Genomic DNA, 19,036 nt, shown 5'->3' with positions numbered 1-19,036 from the left:
TTATTAAAACATTTTATTTTGCAAGAAATGAGCTCATTTCTAAATCCATTCATTATCAAATGAGTGAAAAATTGAGTATTTCTGGAAACACTAGAGTTAATACAGTTGCCTTTTTTAAAGCTTGAATTTTAGCAAGTGACCAACAAGGCATTCTTTTGTCTATCCAGCAGTCTGCCAGAAATGTATCACTGAGTACATCATTTCTTTGGTTTAGGAATGAAGTCATAACCCAGTGGCTCAAGCAACCCTGTCATTGTGTTTCAGGAGGTGATTATAAATGGGAATTTGTTTTGGTTTCCAGCACTTTTATGGGACATGCTCAGATTTCAGAATAAGAGCTGAAAATAAAACAGATTCTCTCTCAGAAGATTCTTGATGAACCGTGGCAGAAGCAAAAAAACCAAAAAAAAAAAAAAAACCCCATTCGGAAATAATTAGCAAACTCACAGTAAACTTTGCTGCAGAGTAATAACAGATGTAGTTCCTTTAAATTAAAGTAATAATCTCTATCTTCATCTTAATTTAAAATAAATTATAATTTACAAAAGTGGTAGTTCCCTTAGTCTAATGAGGAAAAATAAATAAAAAGCAGATTGGATGATTGTTAATGGAAAATAGCTTAATTCAGTCTTAATAATGAAATTATGCTTTGGACAAAGGCCCAAGATTTATATGAAGGTTATCCGGAAAGTAAGGTTACAAGATTTTTTTTAAAAAAAAAATACAAAGAATGAATAAATTTTAATAAAACTTACATGGATTGTAGCATAGGTATTACATTATTTTTACACATAATCACCATTCAGTTCACTACATTGTGTCATCCATGGGATGGGTTTTTGATGCCTGTGTCATAGAAGTTTCCCTCTGCCTTTTTCAGCCAGTTTGTCAATTTAATTTTCACTTTGTCATCATTGGAAATGTGTTTTTCACCAAGCTGTTGCTTCAATTTAGTTTTTTTTTTTTTTGGTCGTGTCAGGAGTGACTCCTGGTGTGAGAGAATTGGCCGTCTGCAAGGATGTTACCCAGGGGACGCCTGGATGATTTGATGTTTTTATCATTCTTGTGGGAGGCTTCTCTCATGTCCCCGCATGAGGAGCTGGAGCTGATAGAGTGAGCTCATCCGCCTCTCCCCGGATTCGAACCTGCAACCTGTCGGTCTTCAGTCCTGCCGGCACAGGGGTTTAACCCACTGCGCCACCAGGAGCTCCTATTTAGTGAACAGATGATACTAACTGGGTGTGAGATCAGGCTGTGAGAGGGGTGGCTTAAAACATCCCAACCAAATGAAGTCAACAATTCTTGTGTTACTTGCATGGTGTGCAGACATGCATTGCCATGCAGAAGACAGACTCTCGCCATCAGCATCTCACAACATTTGTTTGGGATGGTTCTATGAAGTTCTATGAAGTTTTTTCATAGTCTCACAATATATTCCTTACCCACTTTGTCACACACTATTCACGATTAATCACAGCAGCATTAATGCCCTTAGCATTTACGTAGCTTATTACAGCGCAAACTTCACACTTGGAGGGAAATAGAATGAGGAAACTCACCTCTAACCTTCATAATAACGGCAGTTGATGAACTACTGACTACTGGCACTGCTCACTTGCTTCCACTGGTTTCCCACTACACAGCTGTGATAACTTTCCCCACGAAAATTCCCCATGAGAGCAATGTGCCTTGTAACCTTACTTTCCAGATAACCCTTGTACAATCTTTCTCATTTCCCTTCTAGCTTTCTACTTTGGTCAAACTACAGTTGGCTGTTAAGTCCAATTCAGCAAAACGATAACTCATGTAAACTACAATTTCCTTCCTCATTATTTCACAGTAAATTATTGTCTGTGCAATATAAGAAGTGTGAAAAGTAACTTGCTTATGAAAGAAGAGGGAAGAAGCAAATGAGTCTGACATGCTCCCAAATTCACTAAATTATAAGTTGTTTACTGTGAACCTCCGAAAATACATTAGCAAATCAAACCTGTGTATACCTTCTACCAACTAATAACAATACAAAACACTTTAAATGCAAGATATATAACTGGAGGAAATCATGTGCTCTGAAAAATACAAACTTTTCATTATTTGAGGGAACATTTCTTCAAAAATGTGACATGCATATCTTCTAATTTGAACTCTAATTGTAACCTAAAGAAATGCAACAGAAATCAGAATCTTGTACCTTTTCAACATCCGAAAGAGATGACAGTGATTGATTTTGGAGCACCTCTGGGGCTGTGAAAGCTCGCAGGTCTTGGTTGGAAACATTTTCATCTGTAAATGAGACACTGCCTGATGGAAGCAGCAGAAGAGACCACGGAGAAATGATGAATCCCAGGGCAGTTGGATCAGCTGTATTTGGAATTGGAGGGAAAAGAGCAATCAATTAATATAGGAGATCACAGAATGGATGCAAAGAATATTCAAGAAAGAAAGTTGAGAGTACAACCTTCTTCTTTCTCATCATATGAGTTCAGTGAATCAATTATCTTCTAAATATCAAATAGCCAAATAAAGTAAAAGAACAAAAATGGAGCAATTGTAAACATCAAAACAAATTCAATTAAGCCAAAAAAGAAAAAGAAAAAAAATGATCTGTTCTTCTCTGAGATGTAATCTTTTACAGTAATTTCAACTGGAAAAAGTGAACTTTGCATGCCTGGCTCAGACGTAATATGCCATTTTATTAAATTACTGCTTGTTATTACTTGATTTATCATGTCCCCATTCCAGTTGCACCACTTTCATCTCAGATTTGAATTGATAATTTTGATACAGTTATATAACTATCAAACTCAGTATTAAATTCTACAAATTGGAACAGTCTTCCTTCCTTAGGATCCTTTTTGGCAGGTGTTTACCATCAGAACGAATTATTGCAGGAAAAACTCCAAAGTTACCCAGTGTAGTAGTGGGAATCTGTTTTGAGGAGGAGGAAGAACATAAAATGTCATACTCTCCACAAGAAGTTCCATTCATGGTTGGTAAATAATATTGCCATAAAGGAAAGCAAACACTGAAGCAATTCAGCCTACACTTGACCTTTTGAGAGGAAACCTACCATGAGAAACTACAGATCTCGCAACAATAAAGCTTCCGTAAAGAACAAGAGAAAGCCATCATCACTCTAGGATGAGGCATTTTCACGGCTCCTGGGGTTATCCTCAGTCATGGGCTGAGGACCTTCCATCCACACCAGACAAATCCATCAGAGACATTGACAAGGCACACAAATAAGACTTTGTAGCTTTTATTATATGTAAACCATGCAAACACACTGCAATATAAGAAGCCAATGCCTAAACACAGATTAAACAAAACAGGATACTGTGGTTGGCATCACCCATAGAAATTATAATCCGAAATACTTAATAGAACAAGCAAACAAATATTTGGGGAATCTTATGAAAGACTGGGGAAGTTTAATTATTCTTTCTACAAGAAAGAGGTAAAAAATTAACTTCAGGTTTCAAAAATTAGCAGTTTTGAATAAGAAGCAGAAGTGTGAAATAGTAAAAGTAACAGGGGAACAAAGTTCTTGGAATACACACACACACACACACACACACACACACACAATGGATAGAAAACTCAGAAGTCAAATTTTAATGTCCTTATTCTCACTGATGTTTTTCTTTCTTTTCCAATATAATTGAAAAATATAATTGACAAGCATCTCATGGGAAGGAATCCCATAACAGCACACCAAAATACCTGGGAGTCACTCTGCACCATGCTCTGACTTCTAAGAAGTACTGCTTAAATATCTAGCAAAAAGTGGGTGCTAGAAACAATATCATATGAAAGCTGAGTGGAATAACCTGGGGATCACAACTAGACACCGTGAAGACATCTGCCCTTGCACTTTGCTACCCTGCAGCTGAGTACACATGCCCAGCGCAGAATTCATCTCACTACATTAAAACAGTGGATATGGCTCTTAATGAGACATGCTGCATCATAACAGGATGTCTATGCCCAACACTGCTGGAGAAAATATACTGTTTAGTTGGTATTGCACCACTAAACAGTATAATTTAGTGGTGCAATACCAACTAAGTAGCAACCTGTAATGAAAGGACCAAGGCAGTGACATCTCTGGCCTATTCTCTGTTCGGATATCGGCCAACATGCCAGGGGCCTAAATCAAGAAACAGCCTCTTAAGATCTACAGAGATACATGCAGGAAAATCACAGCAAGTGAAAGTCCAGAGGTGGCAGGTGAAAATCTGGAAACTCAATCAGTGGCTGATACTAGATGAGAGACTCCCTCTTGGGCACACAGAAGACTGGGCGACCTGGAAGATGCTGAACAGGCTGTGCTCTGGCATCACGAGATGCAGAGCCAACCTTAAGAAATGGGGCTACAAAGTGGACATGCGAATGCGGAGAAGAGCAAACCACAGACCACCTACTACAATGCAACCTGCGCCCTGCCACATACACAATGGAGGATCTTCTAACAGTGACACCAAAAGCACTCCAAGTTGCCCGCTTCTGCTCGAAGAACATTTAGCATAATGCCAAGTTCTTTAACTTTGTGTTTTAAAATACATTATAACTGGACCTAATTTGCTTCTGACATGATAAATAAATATAGTTTTAATAGTTTGTAGTTAGCAGCTGATAGTGAATGTTGTATCTATGTTATTATTTATTTATTTATTTATTTAGAAGATTTATATACCGGCCTTCTCAACCTCGATGAGGGACTCAGGTCGGTTTACAGAGCATAACAAATACAATCATATAAAACAACAATTACAGATCAATACATATTAAAATAGTACAACTTAGTACAATAAAAACATCATCATTACATCATTACAGTATGCCAAATCGTCACTCCAGTCGTAGTCAAAACAAATTCATAGTCACAGTTCATCATGGGTCATCACAGGGAAGGTTCTAGGTTCAGTCTTCGAATGCCACCCTCCAGAGCCATGTTTTTAGCGATTTCCTGAATGTCAGGAGGGAGGGGGCAGATCTAACCTTGGCCACCACAGAGAAGGCCCTGTCCCTCGTTCCCACCAACCTCGATTGTGAAGGTGGTGGGACCGAGAGCAGGGCCCCCCCAGAAGATCTTAGTAGCCTTGATGGTTCATAGGGGAGAATCCGTTCGGACAGGTAAACTGGGCCGGCGCCGTTTAGGGCTTTATAGGTCAACACCAGCACTTTGAATTGTGCCCGGAAGCTGATAGGCAGCCAGTGGAGCTGGCGTAGCAGAGGGGTCGTATGATCTCTGTACCCTGCTCCTGTTAGCAATCTGGCTGCCGCGCGTTGGACTGATTGAAGCTTCCGGGCAGTCTTCAGAGGCAACCCCACGTAGAGAGCGTTGCAGTAGTCTAAACGGGATGTAACCAGAGCGTGGACTACCGTGGCCAAGTCGGACTTCCCAAGGTACGGGCGCAGCTGGCGCACAAGTTTTAATTGTGCAAAAGCTCCCCTGACCACTGCCGAGACCTGGGGTTCCAGGCTCAGCGATGAGTCCAGGGTCACTCCCAGGCTGCGAACCTGCGCCTTCAGGGGGAGTGTAACCCCGTCCAGCACAGGCTGTAACCCTATACCCTGTTCGGCCTTTCGACTGACCAGGAGTACCTCCGTTTTGTCTGTATTTAGTGTCAATCTGTTGTCCCTCATCCAGTCCGTTACAGCGGCCAAGCACCGGTTCAGGACTTCAACAGCCTCCTTAGTAGCAGGTGGAAAGGAGTGACAGAGTTGGACATCATCTGCGTAGAGATGACACCGTACCCCGAAACTCCGGATGATCTCTCCCAACGGCTTCATGTATATGTTAAACAACATAGGGGACAGTACAGAACCCTGCGGGACCCCACAGTGCAATGGCCGCGGAGTCGAGCAGGTGTCCCCTAATGACACCATCTGGGAGCGCCCCTCGAGAAAGGACTGGAGCCACTGCAGAGCAGTACCCCCAAGACCCATTCCCGCGAGACGTCCCAGAAGGATACCGTGATCGACGGTATCGAAGGCCGAAGAGAGGTCCAGCAGAACCAACAGGGACACACTCCCCCTGTCCAGTTCCCTGCGCAGATCATCCACTAAGGCGACCAAGGCTGTCTCCGTACCATGCCCCGGCCTAAAACCAGACTGCGCAGGATCTAGATACTCCGTGTCTACCAGGAACTCCTGGAGTTGCGAGGCCACCACATGTTCCAGGACTTTGCCCAAAAAGGGGAGATTGGATACTGGCCGATAGTTGACGAATTGAGTGGGGTCCAGTGATGGTTTTTTCAACAGCGGTTTTATAACAGCTTGTTTTAAGCTGGCTGGAATGATGCCTTCCCGAAGGGAGGCATTAACCACCACCTTTACCCACTCTGCCAAACCCCCTCTGGCTTCCTTTACCAGCCAGGATGGGCAGGGGTCTAGGATGCATGTGGTTGGCCTCGCCTCCCCAAGAATCCTGTCGACATCCTCGAGTTGAACAGATTGAAACGAATCCATCAAAATTGGACAAGCAGGTGCTCGTGTTACATCCTCAGAGACTGCCGTTAATATAGCGTCAAAGCCCGAACGGATCAAAGCGACTTTGTCCGCAAAGTACTGAGCAAATGCTTCACAGCGCACTGCCGAGTTGTCAGGGGACCCACTCGAGGTGGGGTTCAACAGCCCTCTGACTACTCGAAACAGCTCTGCCGGACGGTTCTTTGCGGACGCAATATTGGCTGAATAGAAGGACTTTTGAGCAGCCTCTATTGCCGCGCCATATGCCCTTAAATAAAGGCATAGGCGTGTTCGGTTTGACTCGTTAGGCTTTTTCCGCCACACGCTCTCTAGCCACCTCTTCATTCGCTTCCTTGCCGCCAACTCCTCAGTGAACCAAGGAGATGGTTTAGCTCGGTTGCTTAGGAGGGGGCGCTCCGGAGCGATCGTGTCTATTGCCCTAGTCAGCTCACTATTCCAGTGAGCGACCAGAGCATCGACAGAATCACCTACCAAGGTAGCGGGAATCTCCCCAAGAGCCGTCAGGAGTCCATCAGGATCCATAAGCCTCCTGGGGCGGACCATCCTAATGGGTCCACCACCCCTGCGAAGGTTAGGGGTTGCAGCCAGTCTAAACCTGATCAGGTGGTGGTCAGTCCATGGCAAAGGGGTGATAGACAGCTCCTCCACACCGCCACTATCTTCCCAACCCTGACAGAAAACCAAGTCAAGTGTGTGTCCAGCACAGTGGGTAGGGCCAGATATTCGTTGGGACAGCCCCATGTTTGCCATGGTAGCCATGAAGTCCTGAGCCGCTCCTGAAAGAGTGGTCTCCGCATGGACATTGAAGTCCCCCAGCACTATAAGCCGCTGGGACTCCAATGCCAGGCCCGAGACCAACCCTGCTAGCTCAGGTAGGGCATCCGAGGTGCCGCGGGGTGGTCGGTACACCAACAGAAGCCCTATCCTGTCCCGGTCTCCTAGCCTCAGGTGGACACATTCAAACAAGGTTGATTGTAGGGTAGGGCACCTGACCAAGGAGATGGCATCTTTATAGACTACTGCAACACCGCCTCCCCGCCCTCCTGATCTCGGCTGGTGCTGCACAGAGTAGCCTGGCGGGCAAAGCTGGGTAAGGTTGACCCCTCCCGCCTCGTCCAGCCAGGTCTCTGTAATGCACGCCAGGTCTGCCTTTTCATCGGAGATTAAATCTCGAATAGTTGATGTTTTTCCGTTGACAGACCTGGCATTCAACAGCACCACCTTCAACCTAGGAGGGCCGTCTACCTTGGTACACAAGTTTACCATGTCAGGAGAACATTTTGGAATTTTTTTCAGAGTTTTTCCACGAATTAGCTGAATTGGTTTATCACTTCTCCCTTTCCCGTATCTCCCCCTTCCCACCATCACTGCTATGGGGGCCCCCCGACTCATAGAACTCCCCCCCTCCCTCCAGCCCCTTCCACTCATCCTATTCGGGGAATCTAACATTACGCTGTTACATGATACATCCAAATTCATTCCAACAACATTCGCAATATTAACAATAGTTATAAAGTGCAAGGCGGAACAAGCAGCTATCAGCTTAAAGTGGTAAGTCGAGCGCAACATTAGCATACCACTACCAGCACACTATCCACTCGTTAAAGTGCTACAGTTTCACAGTACTAGGATGCAGGTTATGTCTTTGTGTTATTCATGCAGTCAGGCTGCTACAGTTGCAGATTTGAATTTTGCTGCTACAATTATTTGTGGGTTTGATTAAAATGTTTCCCTAGGAATATCTAGGTTCTCCAGTGTGACTGGAAGCCCTAGAATTTCTCAGAACATCTTAATCAAATCTCTCAATAAGTCATATTCTTCTTCCATAATCAGATGTTTCCTGTATGTTTTGCCTCCCTCCCACTTGAATCTGCCAAGGCTAGTTCTTCAAATCAGACACCACCAAATTTTATAAGTTGTGATGCCAAGGAGAAGCAAGAGGCCCTCCTAATTCATCTCAACAAAATGAGGGTCCTATATAAAACACTCAGACCACAAAATCCAAGCAAGAGGTTTTCCGAAAACTGAATGCAAAAGATAAACCTCAGGAATAAGACGAACTCATGGAAAGGAGGCATTTGCAAAAGTCTTGCCCAACAGGATGCCGGTTTGATGATAAAAATCACGTAACTTTGCTGAAGTATGCACAAAAGTTCAAATTACAGTTCTACCGCCTGTTAGCAAAATACATTTTTGTTGTTTTGGGCAGAGAGCCCACAAACCAATTTCTAGCAGGACACCAAAATACTGAAAAGGAAGAAACAAACAAACAAAAAAAAAAATAAAAAAGGAGAAATATCTTTTCATGTAAAAAAAAAGCTTGCTAAACCCTTTGTATATTTCCAATATTGCATGGAAATTTAGAATACACATCTGGTATAAAAATGACAGCAGATCACTCCTACTGAAACTCCATTTGTTTTTTTGTCAGGCTGACAGCTGTTTATAACATTTACTACATTGTGTTCCTGGTTCTCGGTTTAGGGCACTTTTGGAAACACAACGAAATCTGTACTTATAGACATCTTTGCTGCTCAGGGGCCTTATTTAAGTTTTATATTATTCCTCTTTTATTCCATGCTACAAATCAAGACACCACACTTATAGTTCCCAAGGGATAGCTCAGCCCAATGTTGCTGAGCTTTGACAAACTTGCTTCAGCTTATACTAGGGATGAGGGAACATTTAGCCTTCCAGATGCTTGAGCCTCCAGATGTCTGCTTTTGGGCCACTACCCAGAATGGTCAATCACAAGAAATTTCAGGAATTATAGTGCAAACCATTTAGAGGACCAATGTTTGCAATGTCTGTTTACAATCGCAGACCCTGCCATAGGACATTTTTTAGATTAGGTGCAGAGAGCCAGCTCTAAAAGTTGTGACCGTCAAGTACAAACTATGGTAACAGTGACAAACCCTGATATGTCAAGCTTAATGAGAAATGGTGTGGAGTGTCATACAGCAAAGAAGAGTCAAGAAAGAGAACAGATCTAATACTATGCTATTTAGGGCTGGTTTTATTAGAAAGTAAATGCTGATCCTCCTAGAATAAAAAAAACTATCTGCCTCAGGCAGCAGGTGCTGGGGTAACAATTACAATTCACCCTTCATTTTGTGGAATTAAAATTTAATTAAATTAAATTTTGTGGATTTGATTATTTTTGGAGTTGATTACTGTGAAGTATGGTTTCTGTAAGAATTCCCTAGGTTCTCTATTACAACTCTCATGGCCAACTTCTAGCAGAAGTCAATCACGGAGTTGCACTGGAGGTCCTAGAAATGCCTGGAGACGTGTTTTCTCATGTTAACACAAAAACAGCATTTAAATTTTTTACAAGGATCCAATGCCTTTAACACCAGGATGTGTGGAGGGCCCACTGTATTCCCATTGGCCATTTCTCTCTCTTGGCAGATGGCACTGTGGATGCTGCATCCCCAAATTACCATATTCTTTGCTGCACAACCCCCGCAAATGAAGAACCAACACACATGAATGGGTTAACTAAGGACAATTTTTTATTAATGTTACATAATTAAAATCTATAAATCTCTCCCCCCCCCTAAATGGGCCTGTAATGCATAATGAATTTGACCATGAACTTGACAATGGACTTGGCATTGATTCAATGGTCATACCTGTTAGTTTCTCTGCATTTAATGTCAAGATAGGTTCTGTAGGTTTGTTCTTAAGTTGAATTTGTTTGTAAGTCGGAACAGTACAGTTTTTAAGTGTAACTCCAGCCATGTACACACACACGCACACCTGCTTTGGATAGCATAGGAAAGGGTTAACACCCCTTCCTAGGGGTAGATTTTTTTCACTTCCTATGATCTCCCCCATTCTTAACTATGAGTCATTTGTAAGTCAAATGTTTGTAACTCAGGGACTGCCTGTACTGGCAGCAGATGGTCTTGTCCTTTGTCTAAGGCAGCAAAATGTTTTGGTTGCATGTTGAGTCTGGAACTGTGGACCTTTCTGCTTCAATGTGAACATACCAGAATAGACTTGTGAACACTCACCGATGCAACTGACATGAGAGGTTGCCTCTCCCATATCTTACACTCTCCTTTTATTTAGAACAATGGTTCCCAAACTTTGGTCCTCAACTTCCAGAAGCCCCAGTCAACTTAGTCAATAATAGGGAATTCTGGGAGTTGAAGTCTCAAACATCCAGAGAATCATTGTTTGGGGATTCACTGGTTTAGAAGGTAGACAAAGGCAGCATCTGGAAAATATATTAGAAGACCACATTCTGTTGAATCTGATCTAATTTAAAACCATCACAGGAAGAAAAGATGGGGATGAAGAGAACTCTATTTCTCCTCCTCCTTCCACCCTCCCTCCTCTTTTTTGCTGGGTACAGAGATATAAAAGCAGTACTGTGAAGTATGTTAAAATTGCCAAACTGAAATCAGCCAACCAAGCAGACAAACACAAATGTGTGCCAAACTCCTTGAGAAAGAAGCACAAAGAATTATAATAGGAAAAATGTGGGAGGGAAGGCAGGGAAAAGGCTATGAAAACTTCTGCTGTCTCTCACACTCACTCATAGTTTCTGAAGAGGGCTGTATGAATCAAAGAAATGTTCACAGAAATTGTTCATTGAGAGACAATGGCAACATTAAGAAAATGCAAAGAAACAAGTATAGACCTCTCCTCACATTGAAAAGTTTTGGTATAAAGGGAAGAATAAGATCAGAATTTGGAGTCCTTGCATGCCTATTTCTCCATGCAGAAAGATTTGACAAGAGTACTTAAGGGCAATCTTCATCCACTTGCATCTAAGTTTATATTGTACAATAGGGTTTAAAATGGCTGCTTTTAGAAAGGATCCCTCTCTCCCCATTTCCATGCTACGGATGGGGATCATGTAGCTTCCAGATGTTGTTTGACTGCAATTCTCAGCATTCCTCGACATTAAATATGTTGAAGCTGTAATCCAAATGATATTTTTTTCACCTTTTGCTCCAATATACACAAGCCAAAGTTACTGACTAATATGGCTCCAGCTATGCTCTGTTTGGATTAGGCTCTGCCTTCTACCAGTTCCTGTAAATGCATTCAGAAAGAGATTGGACTTCAAACACTGCCACAAGAAAAGTGTGTGAAATAACAGGAAGCTGCTGTATTCAAATATTAGAGTTATATTTCAAGATCCATGAAGGGTATCCTAATTTAGACTTCTTCTTCTCCTTCTTTGATAGAAGTCAAAGTAACATGTTGTAGTTTGTATGTGCCTTCAAGTTGACTCCCAGTTATGGCTTCTTCTTAGCAAAAGGATTGTGCCAATGCTGAAAAGACTGTGTAATGAAGGTCACTTAGTGGGTTTTCATGGCTGAGTAGGGATTCAAATCTTCATTTTTAGAATTCCTACTTTAACATCCAAATCCATACTGGCTACTGTGAATAACAATTGCTAAAAAGTGTCCAGTTTTAATAATATTTAAATAGAAGAAAAGCAATAATTTGCAATATAACAGGAGATCCTGCAGTAAACACTGCCACAAGAAAAGAGTGTGAAATAACAACCAACCAAACAAAAAGCAAGCACTTTGTGGTGAGGAACTCTAAAACCATCCAAATACTTATAAGAGAATATTCTGCTGCAATGACTGGAGTTTCAATTATAGATCAATCAATTAAATCAATAATATATTTCCAACCTAGAGGATTTGATCACATGGTCATATACTGTGATCAATACATTTTTTAGCTGTCCTAAAGATGGACTAAACAGCAAAAACACATAGTCTTCTCTATGCCAAATGTGTACTTTAGTACTGAACTACTGCCCTTCTGATCACCAAGACTATCAACCCATTTGCTATTACAAATGGGAAGTCCTACACTGTAAGACTCAATCCAGCTTTTCAAGAGACTGAAGGTGGCCCTCAAAGGTTTCACAGGTGGTCACACCCTAGGGTTACCCGGTAAAAAATACATGACAGAGCTGTTGCCTCTATAATGACTGGGTGGTAGAGGAAATTTCAGCAGGTGTTGCTTATCATGCAAACTTCACTTGCTGCAAATATCTATTTCATACAACCATTGAAGATACAGGAGCTCTGTCCTTTGTTTCACCTTCACAATCCTGCCATAACCATGACATATCTCTGGCATTTGTCTAAGATTTCCCTTCAATTTTTAAAAGTTGCAATGCTTCTCCTAAGGTTTGGATACTGGTAGTAAAACCTTTAAGCAAAAACAATCAATATTGCCTTTGGCCCTGTCCACCATATGGGGAATTTCTTAGAAATTTCATTTAGATCTGAGGGAGAAGTTCCCCAACTTTGATTTAAGTGGAGAAAAAAAATCACAAGATAGAAAAATCTACTAACCTACATCAAGATCCCCATATTTATTTTCTGGTAGTATTTGTATCTCAGCCTCTGATACCGTTCTCTGTGATCTTGGGGTGCACTTAGTGAACTCTTTCTCTGTGTCAATCAATTTTTCTCTGGCTAATGGTTTTGTCCTATATAGTTCTCACTTCATGAATTGTCCTCTAAATGATCACTACAGGTTGTTTTCCCTGATTCATGTCCTTTTCATTCCTCCTCCTTTAAAGTTCCTATTTCAGAAAGAAAAGATAAGGAAAACAAGTTATGGTGCTGGATTAGAGGTTATAGGCTAAAAAAGTCAGATGTCATAAGCAAACAAATAATGGCTCATCATTGACTCCAGTAACAAACCATGGTTGGTTTGTAGGAATGGATTATAGGATACAATAACCAATAAAGTTTTCGACCTGGCTTACAGTTATGTGCAAACCTGGCTACTATATGATTGAAAGCTACACTGTATGATTCAAAGGTACAGCTTGATTCACAGTGTGTATATATGTGTGTGTATGTGAATGTATCCTTTCTAAAGTTCTAGTGCTAAAGAAAGATCTTCTGATATCACAAAACCACTTATCAACAATTAGCTACTCTAGTTTTTAAAGAAGTCTTTCAGAATTGGCCAGGAACCATAACGACAGGACATATGCCTGGTCCCAGTATCCATGTGAGTACTGCATCCAGCTAATTCCTTCTACATTTGTTGGCTTCTTATTCTGGACAGAATTTTGTCTCAAACTCATCCCTGTCAAAACCACCCACTGCTCTGTCCCTTATTAAAGCTGTGGGCAAGACCACTTGGTTGAACTCTGCTCAATATAATTAAACAAAGGATGTTCTTTTACAATATGCCCCAAGAGCCATCTGGATTTCCTGCTGTACCTGGCACTGTTGCACTCTCAGAAGCAGTAAAGGAATAGCAAATAGGTTTCCTATTTGAAGCTTACCACTCAGAAGCCTTATGAGATTTAAAACCCATAGCTTCCATAATTCAGGGGACTCTTTTTAGCAGGAATGGTGGAAGGAAACAACAATGACAACAAAACCATATGCCTCAACACTCCAAGCTACATGAAAGGTACAACTGATTTCCTGAGGAAAATACAGCCCACTCACAAACTTCCAGACAACATCATCCTAGCTGCTATGGAGGTGGAATCCAGATATACCAACTTCTCATGCCAGAATACCATCCTTAATGAAGCTACAAGTCATTTAGCCACCAAATATGTCAACTTGTACGGGACTCCTAAATACTTCACTTTTAACAATAATATGTGTTTCTAAGTCAGTGGCATAGTTGTGAATATTCATATGGACCACAGTATCAAACAATTGCATGGCTAACCTGGAACAATGTTCTTTCAGCACATGCACCCAGAAATCTCTTCTCTACCCAAAATATCTTCCTGACATGCTTATTATTTGAACACATGGAAAGCAATCACTTGAAAAGTTTAACCACGATTTCAATGATTTATATTCTGAAATCAACAAGATACTGAAACAATCCTTACAACTAATTCACATTTTGACACTACTATGCAACTACAAAATGGTTATCTAAGCATTGCACTCTACTCACTGATTCCTACACATACTTAGATTCCACCTAAAATACACTACCAAATCCACTGTCTATAACCAAGCCTTCTGACACAACCACATCTCCTCAGTTCTACAAGATTATGATTCAAAACTCTTGGATTTCTAAAAGTTATTTCTCAAACTACAAGAAGGCAAAGACATAAATGAACAAGGCAAGAATAGTTCCCAGGAATAATTTACTATGAGACAGGCCAACAACGCAATATCACAGAATGCTCCTAGAAGTCACCCACAATCCCCAATTGAGACCCTTATTAATGAACTACAATCAGTTCTGAGAATAATACATCTCTGTCACAAGCTTTAGGGAAACGCCTTTATTGGTCTATAGACAAATCTTAAATAATTACTTGTTTATAACAGGATGCATAATATGGGTGATAATGCAAGAATAAGACTCACAAATCCTGATGTAAGCTGTTCCCATATCTTGGAAGTGATATTACTGACAGCATCAACCAATAATATCACCTACAACATCAGGTCCAACACTTGTTCTTTCTCCAACATGATATATGACATCAAATGTCAGCAATCTCTCCCTACACTTTACATTGAACAAAGAGGTCTGTTTTTGTGCAAGAACAGACAGTGACATGAATTGGACAATCAACATACCAACACACGGCATTTCAACTCGCTGTACATTCAATATGAAATCCAAAGGCCACAATCCTTGAATATGGAAATTACAAAGAAAACTTAAAAGAGGAAAAAGCTGAATTGAATTACATTCACGAATTCCATTTCATAACCAGAGATATGGACAAAGACAATGGCTTCATGGAACACTACATGTATGAATACAATGCTCCTTGTTACTCCATGTGTAACAAAAATAATGTTCTCAGATATGGTTTGAATCTAAAAAGCGACTTTTGGTAAGCAGTTTTATTGATTTTACACAACAACATTAAATTATGAAAGATTTGTATCTCCTTATGCAATCTACAAAAAAATGTGAGAAGGAGTCATGGGTTGCATCTTTATGGATCCTTTTACATTCCACCCCACCCTACAACTGCATAAATATGCTTTATATCCCGAGGCCTGGACATTTTTCTGTAATGCATGCAAAGAAATGGATTCATAGTTACAAAATCTTGTGCTAAAATTAAAAAAAATAGTTTTAAACATGCTGCTACATTCCTACTCTCACTCCTTTCCTCCTTTTAATGCTGCAAGAGACTTTGAAAACAAAACCACCAGTTTCTCAACGACCCCCCTCCCACCTTTGTTTCTCTCTTCTGGAGAACATCTTAATAAAGCTTAGAGCATTGCTTTTTGAAATGCAACTTCCAAAACCCCTAGATCAGTGTTTCTCAACCTAGGGTTGGGGACCCTTGGAGGGGTCGCAAGGGGGAGTCAGAGGGGTCACCAAAGACCATCAGAAAACACATTATTTTATGTTTGTTATGGGGATTCTGTGTGGGAAGTTTGGCCTAATTCTATCATTGGTGGGGTTCAGAATGCTCTTTGATTGTAGATGAACTATAAATCTCAACGACAACTCCCAAATGTCAAGTCTATTTTACCCAAACTCCACTAGTATTCACATTTGGGCATATTGAGTATTCGTGCCAAGTTTGGTCTAGATCCATCATTGTTTGAATCCATAGTGCTCTCTAGATGTAAGTGAACTACAATTCCAAAACTCAAGGTCAATGCTCACCAAAACATTCCAGTATTTTCTGTTGGTAATGGGAATTCTGTGTGCCAAGTTTGGTGGAATTCTATTGTTGGTGGAGTACAGAATGCTCTTTGATTGTAGGTTAACTATAAATTTAGCAACTACAACTCCCAAATGACAAAATCAATCCTTCTCCCAAACTCCACCAGTATTCGAATTTGGGCACATCAGGTATTTGTGCCAAATTTAGTCCAGTGAATGAAAATACATCCCGCATATCAAACATTTACATTACAATTCATAACAGTAGCAAAATTCCAGTTATGAAGGAGCAACAAAAATAATTTTATGCTTGGTGGTCACCACAGCATGAGGAACTGTATTAAGGGGTCATGGCATTAGGAAGGTTGAGAACTACTACCCTAGATTAAGAGATTCTGAGAATTATACTCTAAAAAGGAGATTTTCCGGGTCCTGAAACTTATTGCTTGTTCATTAGAGCAAGATAAGTTTTCCCCTCTTCTTCCCCCAAATGCTAACATTCTTCTACTGAAGCTTTTCTCTCCCCAAAATACAGAAGTCTTTCCAGCAAAACAGAATTTTAATCTACTTTCCACAACCACTGGTATTTTGGATATGGCTCCTGGTCAGTTTGTGTGTCATTTTCACCAATTAGCTACCATCAGATCGGTGAGCTCATTCCCAAACTATGCAGCCTGGTCAAATAAACCACAGGAGTAGAGTAAGTATTGCCAGAGGACAGGCAGCTAAACAGTGTGGTTTGCTTTGGTTTTTAAATAACATGTTCTCTTGAAGGCAGGACAGTATCATTAAACTGCCAAACATTGTACACTATCAAGGAAATATAGTACTTGTGGAGGGAATAGTTCTGCAATTGTTTTAATATACTAGAGAAATGAACAAATATTTAAAGAGTAAAGAAACGCCGGAACTATTATGAACTTCTCAGAAATCAAAAGCAGAATCATGCAGGTTTAACCATTTCCCCTGCGGGCATCCAATCTTATAAAATTTCACAATTCCTGAAAAAGAAAGCTAATGAAAGTGTTTAAAGTGTTGCTCGGAACTGGGAAGAATATACCACAGTTCTAATGCCTGCTCAGCAACAAAGGTTATAGGAAAAACAATAATGAATCTTGAAGGCCAACACAATGTATTATTTCTAGAGAGGTAGCCATATCAAACCCAAAGTGTCTTGCAATATCACAAAAGCTAACAAATGTATTGTGGCATAAGCTATAGTTCAAATGCATCAAGTGCTAGCCAGATTCAGCAGGCCTAGATATAGATACACTTGGTAGGGTGCAAAGGGACCCAAATGTAGAAATAAATGGCAAAAAAAGTTAATGGGTGTTTTAGAGCCAGTCACTCTTTCTAAGGATAACCTATCTTGGATATTTGTGCTAAGTAACAGTGGTTAGGAAGAAAAATGGAATTAAAATGTCATCACTGGATATTGGGATAAGTCCAAAACTCTCTGTTCATTGCTTTGAGTAAAATATCAGTTTCCCACCATGAACAAGTCCCACAATAATGGATATACACAAACAACTCAGCCCTGTAGATTGGGTGAGATAGGTGGGTGGGATTAACAGGATGGTCTGTTTCTGAGATATGCTAGCCTTCTTCTTGCAAGAAGGCTTTGTGAGCATAATGGACATTTATTTGAGACCTTGAGCTTGTTTGGAGGTTCTAGCAGGGGAGCACAGCTATCGTAAACCCGGGACCGAAGACTGGAGACCTCAGTACACTCCTTCTATACCTGGGACGTCGTCCTCTTCCACCGAGCGCGCAGCTTCGGGAGGGACGCACATGGAGCGGTGAGGGAGGAAGGGGACACCCGCCTAGCCAGCCAGATCAGCCGAATCAACCCTGGCGATCAATGGGGTGACAGATGTCGCAGCCAGATCGCCCTCACATCCAAAACTACATGTTGTTGTTCATTCGTTCAGTCGTCTCCGACTCTTCGTGACCTCGTGGACCAGCCCACGCCAGAGCTCCCTGTCGGCCGTCACCACCCCCAGCTCCTTCAAGGTCAGTCCAGTCACTTCAAGGATGCCATCCATCCATCTTGCCCTAGGTCGGCCCCTCTCCCTTTTGCCTTCCACTTTCCCCAGCATAATTGTTTTCTCTAGGCTTTGCTGTCTCCTCATGATGTGGCCAAAGTACTTCAACTTTGTCTCTAGTATCCTTCCTTCCAGTGAGCAGACGGGTTTTATTTCCTGGAGGATGGACTGGTTGGATCTTCTCGCAGTCCAAGGCACTCTCAGCACTTTCCTCCAGCACCACAGCTCAAAAGCATCGATCTTCCTTCGCTCAGCCTTCCCTATGGTCCAGCTCTCACATCCATAGGTTACTACAGGGAATACCATGGCTTTGACTAGGCGGATCTTTGTTGCCAGTCTGATGTCTCTACTCTTTACTATTTTATCGAGACTGGACATTGCTCTCCTCCCAAGAAGTAAGCGTCTTCTGATTTCCTGGCCACAGTCTGCATCTGCAGTAATCTTTGCACCTAGAAATACAAAGTCTGTCACGGCCTCCACATTTTCTCCCTCTATTTTCCAGTTGTCAATCATTCTTGTTGCCATAATCTTGGTTTTTTTGACGTTCAGCTGCAACCCGGCTTTTGCGCTTTCTTCTTTCACCTTGATTAGAAGGCTCCTCAGCTCCTCCTCGCTTTCGGCCATCAGAGTGGTGTCATCTGCATATCTGAGGTTGTTAATGTTTCTTCCAGCAATTTTCACCCCAGCTTTGCATTCATCCAGCCCCGCACATCGCATGATGTGTTCTGCATACAAGTTAAAAAGGTTGGGTGAGAGTATGCAGCCTTGCCGTACGCCTTTCCCAATCTTGAACCAGTCTGTTGTTCCGTGGTCAGTTCTTACTGTTGCGACTTGGTCCTTGTACAGATTCCTCAGGAGAGAGACAAGGTGGCTTG

General features: G+C 41.4%; 1 protein-coding gene across 5 annotated transcripts in view; it reads right to left on the bottom strand.

Annotated features, from left to right (window-relative positions):
* The window catches only part of PTPN13 (protein tyrosine phosphatase non-receptor type 13), a 154,353-nt gene that overhangs the window by 89,503 nt on the left and 45,814 nt on the right, over positions 1-19,036 (bottom strand). For all 5 annotated transcript variants that reach the window (XM_060779275.2, XM_067468582.1, XM_067468584.1 and 2 more), the window contains exon 3: positions 2,192-2,361. In XM_060779275.2, the coding sequence (XP_060635258.2) occupies positions 2,192-2,361 (170 nt within the window). The remainder of the gene's footprint in view (positions 1-2,191; positions 2,362-19,036) is intronic.

This window comes from Anolis sagrei, chromosome 5, assembly GCF_037176765.1.
Source record: "Anolis sagrei isolate rAnoSag1 chromosome 5, rAnoSag1.mat, whole genome shotgun sequence".
Taxonomy (NCBI): domain Eukaryota; kingdom Metazoa; phylum Chordata; class Lepidosauria; order Squamata; family Dactyloidae; genus Anolis; species Anolis sagrei.
The sequence above is the reverse complement of the archived record's forward strand: the minus strand, read 5'-3'. Positions and strand labels throughout refer to the sequence as shown.